We start from the raw sequence: 14826 nt of genomic DNA, 5'->3' as shown, positions 1-14826 counted from the left end.
ATTTTCGTTTATTTCATTAAAGTGGATTAATCCTTAGATAATAAGTATTACGAATAATATAATCATTTTGAGAATTGAATCGATATTTTATTGTTTATAAAATTATCTTCATGTACCTAATTGAGGTTTCCCTATACAAGTTAGTTAAGTATACTTACTTAGTATTAGTTCTGATTCCTCATACCGCTGCTGCGAACGTCCTTCACGCGTAAAACCTGTTCATCCGTTTTTGTGGTAAGAAGGTGAATGTATAATTTACCATATTCTGTATTCGTCCGCGTAGTTTGTGACTTAGGACATAATTTTCATAAAAACTTTCATTCCCTATTTTATCCTCTTCGGAGTGGAATTGATCAAAATCCTTTCTTAGCGAATGCCACGTCGTAACATCTGCCTGCATGTTAAATTTAATTTTAAATCTATGTTACTCAATGCTATTTAATCCTTCAGGCATTAGATGAGAAATTAGGAAGTTTAGTTACCTTTTTAAGTTATTATTGATTAATTCATTTTGTACGTAAATAATGTTCTATGTACCTACCGCCTATTTATTATTAGATGAGCACTGAGCAGGTACTGTTACTCTTACTAAGGTATACTATACCTACCTATACCTATTTTGCTCGAGCTAGGAGCTAGGACACAATCAATGAGCCCAAATAAGGTATGCTAAAATCTCTATAGGCACACCTACTTATTTTCCATACTTGGATTATCATTCAATTTATTTTCAACAACGTAATTCGCAATTGCATTTTTCGCCGTGTATAAGTAGCAGTAAAAGATGATAATTTCAGTATCCATGAACAGTGTAACATTTGCGAATGCCATTAAAGTGATCATAATGAATGCATATCTGCACATAATTATATTGAGTTAAAAACAACGATTTTGTTTAAATATTCGCGAAGAAGAACAGCACAGCTACAAGAAAAAAAATACGAATGACGATCAACTACTATATTTTTTTATTTACAATATTCGCTTATGCATCTATTCCTTAACAGGTAAATACTTAAAAACTACTTATGTAATAATAAGTTGGCGACGTAAGCGTGTCTAGACATGTAGGTATCCTGAAACTAAATACAAGATGCTCGACAACCACGATAATACATAAAGGCCTTTACGTATTTACAAATGTAGCCTAAAAATATTTTTTACTTATCCTTTTACGTACACATTAGATACCTACTAGGCTTTACCCGCTAACGCCCGCCGCTCGCGCCCGTCCTCCTAACGGTTTTTTTTCAACTTATATTATGATACACTATACCTAAGATAAAAAATACAATTTGTTTGTTTTTAAAAAAGTTCATAAATTCATTTCGACAAGACGTCACGTAATTTGAGATGAGTGATACAGCGATTTCAGATGCAAGTCCGACAACTACCACAGTTGCGAGACTATAGGAGGCAGTTTACAATGTGACGCGAAACAGCTATCGCCGTCCGTCTACTTTTCTTGTTACCTATAGATATGATCTATGACTATACTATACATAGGTACATATATGTTTCAGAACAAGAAATCCAGACACATTGTTATTATTATCTATACCATCCAGCCATTGCTTGTTATATAGACTACTTAATTCAGACAAGGTGATAATTGACACAGAATAATTTACATTATCTAGAATTTTAACTTAAATTTACATAACTACATGTGTAATTTACATTCATGTTCTGGGTGACAAAAATCGACAAAACTTTATAGCCTATTCGTGTTAGTCAGTTCTGAGCACCTCAAATTCAATTCAAATGTATACAGTGGTTGTATGTCTATAGGAAAAGCGATGTTTTATTAAATGTTTCCTTATTCAAATTCAAATTCAAAATATCCTTTATTTCGTAAACTTTTTACAAAGTATTTGAAATAGTCATATATTGTACCTATTTCTTTTGTCCGTTTCGGAAAAGCTGGTTGCTCGTGAGAAGAAACGGCAAGAAACTCACGGCTCTTTTAAAATCCTAAACCTATTAGATCGTTTACGTCGTTTATATAAACGGATCTCTGTGAAGGGATGGACGGATCCAAACATTTCTAGAAAAAATGAGTTAATTTTTGGTCCATCTATTACCTACATTAAATCAAAACAATGTAACAATTCAAGACAATGATTAGAATAAAAAATACGTGCGATTACGCTGTTTTTAGACCGTATTTACTTGCCTAAATTTTAAACTGCTATCCTCCGGATAAGGTGATTAATTTATCACATTGTCCTGACAATTTTGTTATTACTGGTAAATGAAGTATATTAACCAATCGTTATATATAATAGCTATTTAAACACAATGTCTGTAATATATACATTACCATTACAATAATATATTTTTACTATTCGAATTGAATCGAATCGAAATCTTAATGTAGTATGCATCGCAGCGAATGGTAAATTAAACTTTCATTACACAGCTGAAACCAAAGTGGCCCATTGACTGAAACACACTCATCAAGATTTGTTGTACAATCATTTACAACATCCAAGTAGAGTCGAGTCAGTTCGGAGTCTCACTGAAAAGGTATTTTATTAATCCACTCAAAAGTACTAGTCCCGAAATTCTAATTACTTTTCACTCTTTTTTCTCAAACACCGCACCTAGCTAATACATGCGAATAAAGTGAATTCGACTAAATGAGAATCGAAATGCCTTATAAGAGTTGTAATACGTTTTAGGGCTGTGATTGATTGCTAGCAAATGACATTTACCCTATTCTGCGTTTCGTCTAGCCATTGCGGACTAGACGTATGGTTAAATGGCATTATTTAATTAAACGGCTCGCTGTGCATTGAAAGTTCATCAGATCAGTTGCAATACATGCAAACATACGACAATGTTACTGCTTCTGCTCGCGACTTCGGCCGTGTTAAATATTCCCGGGGCCCAACGTATGATAAATTACATTCAAGTTAGTCCTACTTACAGACTATATACATATGTATGTGGATGTGTATATTGTGTATGCTGTCCAGTGTCCATCCAGCATTTTTTGAGGGAAAGATGAAAGATAAAAAAAAATATAATTTGGAATAGTATGTGTTATGTTAAATTAGACTTAGAAAAATTAGCTTAGAAGAGAATAAAATTTTAGCACCAGATTTTTTTTTTGAGATAAAATGCTCAAAATGTATATTTTAATTTTTTTCTAAATATTTAATACCTTGTATGCAGAGCTATCACAAGATATAAAAATCACATAAAAATACAAATGGTCCAAGAGGGCCATAATAGGCCCGAATGGTAGTATACTCTTTCTACACATAATAAATAACAAGACTATTTACATAATTATACAACCTTAAAGTATCTCAGTTTACGCCAGAAAAAGGCTTATCACGGAGTCTATGCTAATTGTCAACCTTTGTATTTATATATGGATTTGTGTTATATGTATATAATTTACTAGAGTAGTGTGAAAGGTTAGTAATTATTTGTCTCCGGAAAAAAAAATTGCAGTATGATGAAGTATTTGGCGAATTGTTAAACATTTGTAAATAATCATTGAAATCAAAAATACATAAACTGAAAAGCAGCGGCGACGCCTAGCCACATAGCAAATAAAAGGGGTCGAAAAAATATACGAACCTAAAGTTCCTATATTTTTTATCAGCCACTTTTTTTCTTTTTGTCTACTGAACGTAAATAAACACCTAGGCTGTGATGCAGGATCGCTAGGTGTGGAATCCCCATAGTATCAGACAACTTGGCACTGTTCTCCACGATATATATGATATTAGGATCACATATAAGCGTGGAGCGTCTATGCCCGCCAGCGTCCCGTTGTAAAAACAATCCGGAAGGTGTCCTAACAAAACTCCCCACTCCAGGTATAGGATACCGCACTGAGGCGGCTCCTGGATCGATGTCCTCTGGATCTGCCTCTATCTCTTCTGGCTCCTGTGTGGGAGAATAGGGTTCGACGTACTCCTCTTTAACGGAAACAGCATCGGAATCGGTTATGGTGGCAGAGCCGGCACTTTCACCGGCATCGGCACCGGTACCGTCACCGGCACCGGTACTGGCACCGGCATCGGGACCGGCACCGGCACCGGCATCGGCACCGGCATCGGCATCGGCATCGGCATCGGCATCGGCACCGGCACCGGCATCGGCATCGGCATCGGCACCGGCACCGGCACCGGCATCGGCATCGGCATCGGCATCGGCATCGGCATCGGCACCGGCACCGGCCTCGGCATCGGCATCGGCACCGGCACCGGCACCGGCATCGGCACCGGCATCGGCATCGGCACCGGCACCGGCACCGGCACCGGCATCGGCACCGGTACCGTCACCGGCACCGGTACTGGCACCGGCATCGGGACCGGCACCGGCATCGGCACCGGCATCGGCACCGGCATCGGGACCGGCACCGGTACCGACACCGGCAGCGGTACTGGCACCGGCATCGGGACCGGCACCGGCATCGGCACCGGCATCGGCACCAGCATCGGCACCGGCATCGGCATCGGCACCGGCATCGGCATCGGCACTAGCACCGGTACTGGCACCCGCAACGGCACTGGCCTCGTCAGCGATTTCTGTGCCATCCTCACACGATCCTTCACCCGCACGAGACATCTTAAAGTTAAATAAGCACTCGGCGAGTTTCTTTTGAACGTTAATCCTTTCTGCTCCTTGTAGCTCGTTTATTTGAGCACTTAAAAAGTCCATAAAGGAGTCAGGCGGAGTTGACTGAAATAAAAAAATAGGAATCAATGAAGCTATTAGCTATTCTTATAAAACAAAATTATTGCCTACACTATACGACACAGGTACGCACCTCTACTCTTGCTTCTTCTGGTCTTTGACGGTTGTCAGGAGTTACAGTCGCAGACACTCGTCGTCGCCGTCTCTGTAACACAAGTAAAACAATTATATTAATAACTAGCTTCCACCCGCGACATCGTCCGCGTGAAAAGGTTTCCAGTAACAAAAAATCTATATATGAATCCAGGTTAATTTCAATTAGTCGAAAATGTAAGGAGATTTATAGGTACTTTCACCCCCCCCTCCCTCATTTTATTCCTTTAGGGGCGGAATTAATCAAATTCCTATCTTAGGGGATGCCTCCGTCATAGTAGCTATGTGCATGGAAAGTCTCAGCACATTATTATGTGTATTAATTTAATTTTAGACATTGTACTCATCATCAACTTTCTTTTTTATTTTAGGCATAATACAAAATGTTTATTTCTACGTACCTCCGTACCCTCTTCTCCGAGCACCTCTTCTCCGAGCTCCTCTTGTCCAACGTCGGCGCTTGTAATTGTGGACGATACTCGACGTCGCTGTTACAGAAGGAAATAAGTGAAATAACTATAACTATTTTTGACATAATTAGTATACTAAGATGTATCAGTGATAGCCGAGTGGTTTAACTTGGCACCTTCCACGCAAGTGGTCGCAGGTTCGAATCCGAGGCGACACACCAATGGATTTTCGAAGTTATGAGAGTATTAGAAATAATTATCACTTGCTCTAACGGTGAAGGAAAACATCGTAAGGAAATCTTGCATGCCTAAAATTTGTTTAATAAATTTATCGAGGGCATGCAAAGTACCTAACCCGCACTTGGCCAGCGTGGTGGACTCAAGGCCTAACCCTTGCCTCTCATTTGGGAGGAGACCCGTACCCTGCTGTGGGACAGTAATAGATCATAAAAAAAAAGATATTTTTACTCCTACAACTCTTAAATCTTTAAATGTAATAATTCATCCTATATAAGTTACTTACTTTTCTTTTTAATGGATTTGCCATACGCTCGGCATCCTGGTTTGGCAGTGGAAACTGCGGATGTCCTTGCTGTAATAATAAAACGGAAGTAGGTACATCGCAGACTGATTTATTGTTAGAGGCAGCTAAGATTAAATTTTAATTAAATATTAACTTACATTTGGAATGCTTCCAAAGGGACCAGAAAAGTAGGGATCGGATGTCCCGGCTTGAGGCTGATGAACCTATAACGAAAGCATGATTTAACATATCAAAAACAATTTAGACGACACCTAACTGTAACCGTCTTCATAAAACATGGTTACAAAAAAAGCGTGAGATTATTGAGCTAGTGGCATTTCACAGTCTTGCTGTTAGTTACTTACGTTCGATTGTAGCGTACAGTAACCACACAGGCAAAACAATCCAGCCTCCAAATTAGGGCATGGCAAATGTGTTTCAGGATGAAGGTTCTATAACAAACAAAGGTTTAACATATAATATTAAAGGTCACTTACATCTGGAGCTATCCCGATAATCCATACTAATATTATAAATGCGAAAGTAACTCTGTCTGTCTGTCTGTCTGTCTGTCTGCTACTCAATCACGCCTAAACTACTGAACCAATTTGCATGAAATTTGGTATGGAGATACTTTGATACCCGAGAAAGGACATAGGCTATATATCATCACGCTACGGCCAAAAGGAGCAGGGTACCAGTAAAAAATGTTACAAAAACGGGGAAAAATTTCACCCATTCTTTCTTATTGGTCGCAAGCGAAGTTGCGCGGGTCAGCTAGTACATGTTTATATGACAAGAAAAGCATGAGATTACAGAGTTAGTATTTATCCTTTTGTCATTGATTACTTACTGCATCCGGAAAGGGAGCGCCGAAAATGTTTGGACCAGGACCCATCATATCAGGCCCTGGCATCCCAGTTTGAGGATCAAATACCTGTAACAGACAAAGATTTTACTTACAACAAACAATGTTGAAAACATGTAAAAATGGCAGGTGGAGACTTGCCAACTCACAAACTGGGCCACCCTAAACAAGTCGCATAAATAGCAACGAGGGGGCAACAGGGACGTGAGCGGCTAAAGGACGGAGAGGCCTCGCTGGACGTTAAACTCTGATCACTTGCTCTCTGAGGGTCCGGCATCACTGGCCCACTAGCCACTTACGCTCAGCATCCGTCCTCCGAACAGAGTGGGAGCTCTGCTCATGCGACTCCACTCTGGACGGCCAATGATATTATTATCGGCCCATATTGTCCCACTGCAGGGCAAAGGCCTTCCTTCTCTCTTATAGAGTTATATTATAGAATTAGTAGCATTTATTCTTTTGTCGTTGATTACTTACTCTTTCCCTTTCCAACGGACTGCCGAAAAAGTTTGGGCCAGGACGCATCATATTAGGCCCTGGCATCTCAGTTTGAGGACCAATATGCTGTAACAGACAACGATTTAACATTCAACAGCCGTTCTATTAAAACATGTGTACGTGGCAAGAAAAGCATGAGATTATAGAGCTAGTGGCATTTATCCTTTTATCATTGATTACTTACTGAGTGGCTACGAAACGCAGCGCCGAAAAAGTTTGGTCCAGGACCCATCATATTAGGCCCTGGCATCTCAGTTTGAGGACCAATATGCTGTAACAGACAACGATTTATGTGACAAGAAAAGCATGATATTATAGAGTAAGGGTCAGCGCAGACATAAAGGAACGCGGCGGAGAGGATTTTATTAACGCTCTTGAAAATCAACTTTAAACTTATTGTAATAAAGTGCATAAGTGCTTGAACCTGACAAAAAATGCGCGCCCTCGAAGATACGCGGGAATCCCCGAGCGGCATCGAGTCGCAGCCGGCATCATACGATTACTTTCAATGTTACCATTGAGTTTAAAGAGGGAGAACGTCATTTATTTAGATTTTTAATCTATTGTAGGTACCTGCATATCGAACACAGAAAATGGACGAAGAAAAATTATCGTCTCATGAATGTTTACAGGTATCATTAAACATTAAATGTAGGGTCGCGAGGCCGCGCGCATGCTCGAGCATACGCGATCCGTAAAGAAAATACCCGAGACCGCGCGAGGATTATTCCTCTCTGTCTACGCTGACCCTTAGTGGCATTTATTCTTTTGTCATTGATTGCTTACAGATGTTTGCGGCACACGGCTGGACCCATAAACCCTATCATAAAAATTAGGGTCTGACGTCCGGTCTTGATGAAGACGTTGCTGCTGCAAAAAATATATATATTATATAACACTCTAAATTCATCTGAACTAAAGCCACAACTACAGGGAGGTATTTGAGTGTTATCAAATATTTCTTATATGTATATGCTGTAATATAATGCATTTTTAATGTAATTTCAACGAATTAAATGAGTGTTAACGTTTCGTGTAAATTAATGGAAATGATTGTAACTACAAATGGTGTACCCTAGTTAACCTATTTAAAAAAACATATTTGAGCGTTATTACACACGTTATAATAAGCGATAGTAAGATGTTAGTGTTGTTAACAATAAATGACAATATCAGCCTAGCCTTTCTTCTAACTATTTTGGAGTCGTCTTCCAGTCTCATCGGATGCAACTAAATGTTTTATTACACGGTATGACTGCCTTTCGCACAACCTAGTTACCTGGGTTGTAAGTTTTATAACATGGAAAGGTAGTTAATGTTTATAATAAGTGTTGTTAAAAATTTTAAAAGTATAAGTACCTATATCATTATAAGTTGTGGACTTAAAACTAAAATAATAAATAGCTAGTTCAGCTAGTTCAGCTAGTTCTCTACCCAACTGCTACACAACTTTGAGCATACATACAAGCATTTCTCACAGGAGTAAAGGTGGGGCACTCAGTTGATCTTGTGGCCGTTACGATAAATTGATATATCTGACTATAATTAAGCCTATTTTTAATGGCACTCAAACATTTTTACATTCATACTTATACGATTAAGATATTTATTTCAATAGTAACTCATTTGGTCCATTGGAATATATGAGCCCTGTCGGTCTTGTCGATGAGCACGTGAACGCAGCTGAAACGAAGAACTTTTTTGCTAAACCATTGTTTATACATGTAAGCACAAGTTGCTCTTATAAATTTAAAAAGAACGCATAATTTAACTTCATTACAATTGATTAATATTTTGTAAAACAACAGAATGTGCCATGCGTAACTCACGTTTTGCGGCTCTGTCTGTTGAGTTTGTGTATAGTTCGCTGGATTCAATGTTGACTTTGGGGACGGGTGCAACAGCTTCTGTACATAAAATAAATAATATTATTATATAGCCCCTTTTACACACACACTCTACAGCGCAGGAAACATGAGCGAAAAATGAGCGCGCATGTAAGGGGAAAGGAAAGACGACCCACGCGCCGAGCTCATCTGTCAAGCCCGCGAAAAAAATCGCAAGCGAAGACCGCGCTGCTTTCCCGCGCGTAATCCACGCTCCTAAGAACGTGCCATAGAGTGTGTATGTAAAGTGCTAAACAAGTAAAGTAGCATTCTTGAATGTCAACTTTTGTCTACACATTTCCAAAAAATATGCACAACAAGTATGCATGCAGACGTCATTTGGTTCGCTTAAGTTAAATGCAATGAATGCAAAAATCTATACCTATCTATCTAAACACTTATAATGAAGAGATGTCAATTCTATGCATTAAATCTATTTAAAAAAAAAACAAATAGGGTATGTTAGGAAACGGATACTGATACCGAATCTGCAATTTATATATTTTTTCATTCTGTCTACCGTCCGTCTGTATGTTCCAGCATCACGTAAAAACTACCAGATGGAATGCACTGAAATTTGGTATAGGCATAGAATAAGTAGTGGATTATTTAATCGTGCTTTATTTTATATGAACCTGAGTTTACCTACAAAGATAAATGGCGTTGCAATCCATTTTACAACATTCGCCAAACTTATTCTTTGTTTTATTATTAAAAATGAAAATTGCAATCATAATGACTGAATGATTTGCAAACTTAAACAATCTATGACGGGATGACAGATAAAATTTTAAATCTATATATAAAACTTAAAGGTGCACGCACAGCCCAAACCGCGGGATCGATTGGGCTGAAATTTGACATGTAGGTAAATGTTATAACGTAGGCATCAGTTAAGAAGAGATTTTGATAAATTGCACTCCCATGGGGATGAAATAGGGGATGAAAGTTTGTATGAACTTTGTCAACTTTAAGCCGATCACGCTGAGACTTTGCATGCATAAAGTTACTATAACGCAGGCGTCTTCTTAGAAATCATTTTGATAAATTCTACTCCTACGGGGAAAAATAGGGGATGAAAGTTTGTATGAAACTTTGTCAATTTTAGACCGATCGGGCTGAGACTTTGCATGCATAAAGTTACTATTACGTAAGCATCCCTCAAGAAAGATCCCTCCCAAAGATTTTGATAAATTCCACCCCTAAGGGGATAAAATAGGGGGTGAAAATTTGTATAAATGTTTTAAGATTTTCGACTGATTAAACTGAAAATAACCAATACATACGATTATTGTTTATACACGCTTCGGTGTGTTACGATTTCACGACTGTTATTGTACAAAATTTGTTATTATAAAAAATGTATGACTATTTTCTCGGAAATCGCAAAAAGATCTTACGTGTTCGCCTCTTAGTAACCTTGTACCATTATAAAGATCAACAGCTAGTCTTCTTTGCCTTCTTTTCCATAAGAAGTAAATAGCAACTAATCTAACCGCATTAATGTTCAATTTGTAGACGACTGTACACAGCAGTCCTAATCTCGTTTTACAGCGAGCGGACCGCGCAATGTTAAAACGCGCGCTGCTCAACGGCGCATCTAACAGCGTAGCTATAAAACCAGCATAATATGTGTGGTGCAACGAATACAACAGTACGACATTCACGCGAGTGGAGCCACATAGCTCAGCTAGTAACAAGGAGTCTATCAGCCCTCATATAAGCAACTTACATAAGCTTCTTCAAAAGATCGAAACACCAATCCCCAGACATTTGATTCTGCGTTCTGTAACAATATTTTATCTTATGGTAAACTAGTTCTGAATAACGTGTCGTTTAATTCATTTCATTAAAAACGTTCTTAACATACTATGTAATCATTGGTGAACTGTTGTCCACTCTGTGGCCCACTTTGTCGTAACACAAGTAAAAGAAAATTCTGTGACAAAACGCAAATACACGTGCCTCAGATGATCGATTTGCTCGAATCATCAAGATACTGACCAAATGTGTCAGATGGTCGATTAAAGACGTAGGGTAAGAATTTTTATTAAGTCCGCTTCTCTAATGTATCAGCTTAGCCTTTCTTCCAAGCTATGTTGGAGTCGGCTTCCAGTCTCACAGGATTCAGCTAAATATCAGAGTTTTACTTGTAGCGACTGCTTATCTGACCTCCACAACCCAGTTACTTGGGATATTACACGATACCCTTTGGTAAGACTGCATGTCAGACTTTCAAGCTTCTGACTGCTGTAAACGGCTGTCAAATTTCTTCGAAAATGACAGTCGGGACCCACAATTTAACGTGTCTTACGAAACACCGCGGTACTCGATATGTATAATAAGATGGTCACCCATCCACGGATCAACCTTGGCAAGCGTTGCGTAACCTCAGATCGATCCAAGCGGCTGTTGTTGCTTCACTATTAACTCAAATTTACAACGCAGCTACATTCCAACAACAGTAGGATAAAATATAACCACACAAAAACTGTGTATAGATGGAACAATATAAACTAAACATAACGACCATAGTTTACTTTGCTATTGCTTTTATCTTAGTTTAGCTTTAGATTTGTATTTTGAGAAAATCTAAAAGTAAATAGTATTCTCACCTGGGTTGTTGTTGATCTGTTGCGCTGAGATCGGCGACTTGAACTTTCTTGTCCTTCAACCGAGTGTTGAGTTGGCTCAGGCGCCAATGGCATAGGCATGGCCACTTCCCCAACAAATTGCACATCTTCTTCGTCCGATTCCTGCTGTACGTTTCCCTCAGAAAACTCTGATACATGTGCTGCTTCTGGCTGACCAGCGTTGTCCATATTAAGTGGACGGGTCTACAACAAACATTTATTTAGGCGAGTAAGTGACTGCAAACAAAAATACGACGTTAAGAAGGTATCGTAAGTATTATAATATACCTTGATACTTACTCTGTTTTGAGACGACGATTGTGATACTGTTTGTTGGGAACTGCCGCGGTTGTCGCGAACCACCATATGAGCTGGTGGTGGTTCGCCGCGAGGCAGCGGAGGATACTATAAAGAACAAATAAAGGTAGTATAACATTGATATTAATAATTTTCTTATGGTGACAGTTTGTTTATCTGTCTTTCTTTCACGTAATGTAGTACTTATACCGATGGGTACTTTATATTTTCACATATTTTATTTTATAATTAATTATTTAATTGGTCAGGGATGTTTCTATCTATGGATCGGCCCGATCTTAAGGAAGGAGGAAAGCGGGGGTCTGTCGGGCTCTCCCGCCGGCTAGACGTTCCGGCTGACTTAAGCAATCTATCCTGACCTAAGCCACTACAGCCCCGTCACAGAGTCCCGTCTCTTACAGATTCCTACACCATTAAAAGTGGAACCAGCTGCCAGAGTTGTGTACCCTAAGTTAAATTTTGTATGTATTAGTATATTTTTCAGTTGTATTTTAATTATTGTACTTATATCTATGGGCCTCGGTTACCTGAAATAAAGTAAAAAATAAAGTATTCAATGTGTTAATCTAGGTTATAAATTATATCTGTTCTAAATTGCATGCATATCCATCATTACAAACTTTCGCGTTTGTAGTCTTAGAATGATTAGTGTAATAGTCTCACCCCAGGTATCAGAGGTACATTTAGCGATAGTTTATCTATTCAATGGCGGACAAGCTCTAGTAAACATGACAGTTTAAATAGATAAACCACCACTATATGTACCGCAACCGGGAATCAGGGGGTTTCACAGTCTTCAGGCATACTGATGTCAACAGTTCAATGTTCTTATGTTCGTTTAGGGTTTAGTTTACCTAGCAGCTTGAGAAGTCTGCATCAGACAGATCTATTGTTCCTTGTCTATTACACTTCAAGTATGTATTTTTGTTATTATACGATTGCGATGATAGACTTCTGTACACAATGTGATATTGCTACTTCGATTTCAAGATTCTACGTAATCTACGATATCTATCCTACGTAAACTGAAAGTGCAAGTGAAAATATGTATTTGGGTACTGGCTTGCAAGTAATCCTGTCACAGTCTTTTGTGGCTGTATTTAATACCATAGTACCATATGGTCAGTATTATACAGAGTGGAAAAAACATGAGCAATGGAGGAAAACTGCTTTATATTATACTAACTGGCCCGCGCAGCTCCGCTTAGGCTTTTTTTTAAACTGACTAAGTTTCTAACCAAATGGCCAGTTATTAATTTTAATCGAATTAGCTTCAAAACTGACGGAGTTTCATACAACAATTAACCCCTTAAAGAGCAAATTTCAGAAAAGTTCCATTAAAAAAGTTTCATCAAAATCCGTCCAGTAGTTTTTGCGTGAAAAGCGGACAACAAACAGACAGACAGACAACAATTTTTTAAATCATATTTTTGGCTTCTGTTGGTTGTATGAAGATCCCTTATCTTAATTTTTATTTAATATCTATAATGTACAGATTTACAGATATGAGGTTGTTATAATTTTATACGTATAGATTTAAAATTCAAGTACCAATCTACTATTTATAATTGTCATGGCCGCATGGATGTTAGAATGTAGGTACCTCCAGATCAAAAGAAAATAAATAAATCTAAGTAAAATATTTGCCAATCTTTGCGTTACTGTTGAAAGAAGCCTGTCCACACGCATTCGATTTGCGGTGCGAATTCATACGGGCAGTCATTCAAATAATGAACAAGACAACAATAAAACAAAGCTCAAGACTTGAACTTTGTTTTAGCCTCAAGTGTAATTTGGGTGAAATGAAACAGCTATTTTCGCATCGATTAATTTTGACTTTCTTAATATACTGTTCAAATTGTACATTTTGTGTTTGTAGTCAATTATAAACCAAAATAAATTTTAATTCTTAATTTTTTTTAAACATAGAAATCACAAAGCAAAACTAATCGTAACTAAATGAGAAATAATAAAAAAAATATACATATCGTTATTGTATCTTTAAACGTTCTGATTCTTATTTAACACGCTGTTATGAATAAACGATGGGTAGTATAAAGAAATGGTACTTACACCTCAAGTTTGGTCAGCAGCATTTCCCGGCGTATTGTTCGGCTCTTGGGGCTCCACGTACCGGCCGCTGTCCTCAATCCTGGTGGCGGACGTCGACCACAAACCTCCACTTGGCGGATTCATATTCTTAATTTATTTCACTGCGTTTTGAATAGTGCGACTGCAACAAGCGGTGTTCACTACCTGATTAATGGCGATCGGCGCTGCGCTGTACTGCACAGCGCATAACTAATCAATAACTCGCACTAGGGCGATGCCCCGATGCAAGCCAATCGCGATAGCTATAGAATGACATTTGATGCCGTCTGAATATTATTATGATAATATTCCTTGTCAGGTAAAAAAAAATCTTCCGAAATTTTAAAAAAGAGTGTGTGTATCACTAGTTCTGAACGTCAAGGAAAACATCGTGATGAAAACGTACATACATGAGACATGGCCAGCAGTGGAACAGTAACGGGTTTAATTTTTTGAATTAGGTATATACGTGTAACAGAAATAGGTACTTTAGGGGTAATAACCTTTTTAAGACCCGTAGTAACTTCCGCAAAAAGTTAACATAATGTATAAATAAACTTCAAAACTTGATTAGCTTCGAGTCCCGGATCGTGCAAAAACGATATTTCTGAGTATTTCTATCATATACTTCCCAGTGATTGTGTAAAGCGGTGGGTCGCTACCCCTGGCAAAGGGGTCCGGTCGTCATGGATCCGTCCCTCCGAGCAATGAGAGAGATGAAATAATGAGAGAGTACCTACCTATAAAATTGCACACATTGGAAACTACAACACTACTATAAACAAAC

At 38.4% G+C, this 14826-nt stretch overlaps 1 protein-coding gene across 3 annotated transcripts; it reads right to left on the bottom strand.

Annotated features, from left to right (window-relative positions):
* Positions 1 to 945: 945 nt before the first annotated feature.
* Positions 946 to 14212, bottom strand: LOC142986669 (uncharacterized). 3 transcript variants are annotated; one of them, XM_076135234.1, is made up of 15 exons: positions 14022 to 14212; positions 11931 to 12035; positions 11613 to 11834; positions 10730 to 10783; positions 8941 to 9018; positions 7898 to 7981; positions 7296 to 7382; positions 7091 to 7177; positions 6599 to 6682; positions 6111 to 6197; positions 5904 to 5969; positions 5746 to 5814; positions 5214 to 5300; positions 4793 to 4864; positions 946 to 4704 (listed from the first exon to the last, which is right to left on the bottom strand). In XM_076135234.1, exons 2-15 carry the CDS (start codon positions 11994 to 11996, stop codon positions 3616 to 3618), a joined length of 2232 nt encoding a protein of 743 aa, XP_075991349.1. In that variant the 5' UTR covers positions 11997 to 12035; positions 14022 to 14212; the 3' UTR covers positions 946 to 3615. The 3 variants fall into 3 exon arrangements, with proteins under 3 accessions (XP_075991349.1, XP_075991350.1, XP_075991351.1); XM_076135235.1 differs by having other exon boundaries at positions 8941 to 9015; XM_076135236.1 differs by lacking the exon at positions 10730 to 10783.
* Positions 14213 to 14826: the final 614 nt, after the last annotated feature.

The sequence above is a fragment of the Anticarsia gemmatalis genome, chromosome Z (assembly GCF_050436995.1).
Source record: "Anticarsia gemmatalis isolate Benzon Research Colony breed Stoneville strain chromosome Z, ilAntGemm2 primary, whole genome shotgun sequence".
Classification (NCBI taxonomy): Eukaryota; Metazoa; Arthropoda; class Insecta; order Lepidoptera; family Erebidae; genus Anticarsia; species Anticarsia gemmatalis.
Note: the sequence above shows the minus strand (reverse complement) of the source record. Positions and strands in the feature narration are given on the sequence as shown.

Excerpts from the sequence above, each read along its gene's own strand:
- LOC142986669 (XM_076135234.1), bottom strand. The coding sequence starts at position 11,996 with ATGGTGGTTCGCGACAACCGCGGCAGTTCCCAACAAACAGTATCACAA. Across the intron at positions 7,383-7,897 it reads GCCGTGTGCCGCAAACATCT|CATATTGGTCCTCAAACTGA; the intron begins GTAAGCAATCAA and ends TGTCTGTTACAG. Across the intron at positions 5,301-5,745 it reads CAAATCCATTAAAAAGAAAA|CGACGTCGAGTATCGTCCAC; the intron begins GTAAGTAACTTA and ends CTTCTGTAACAG.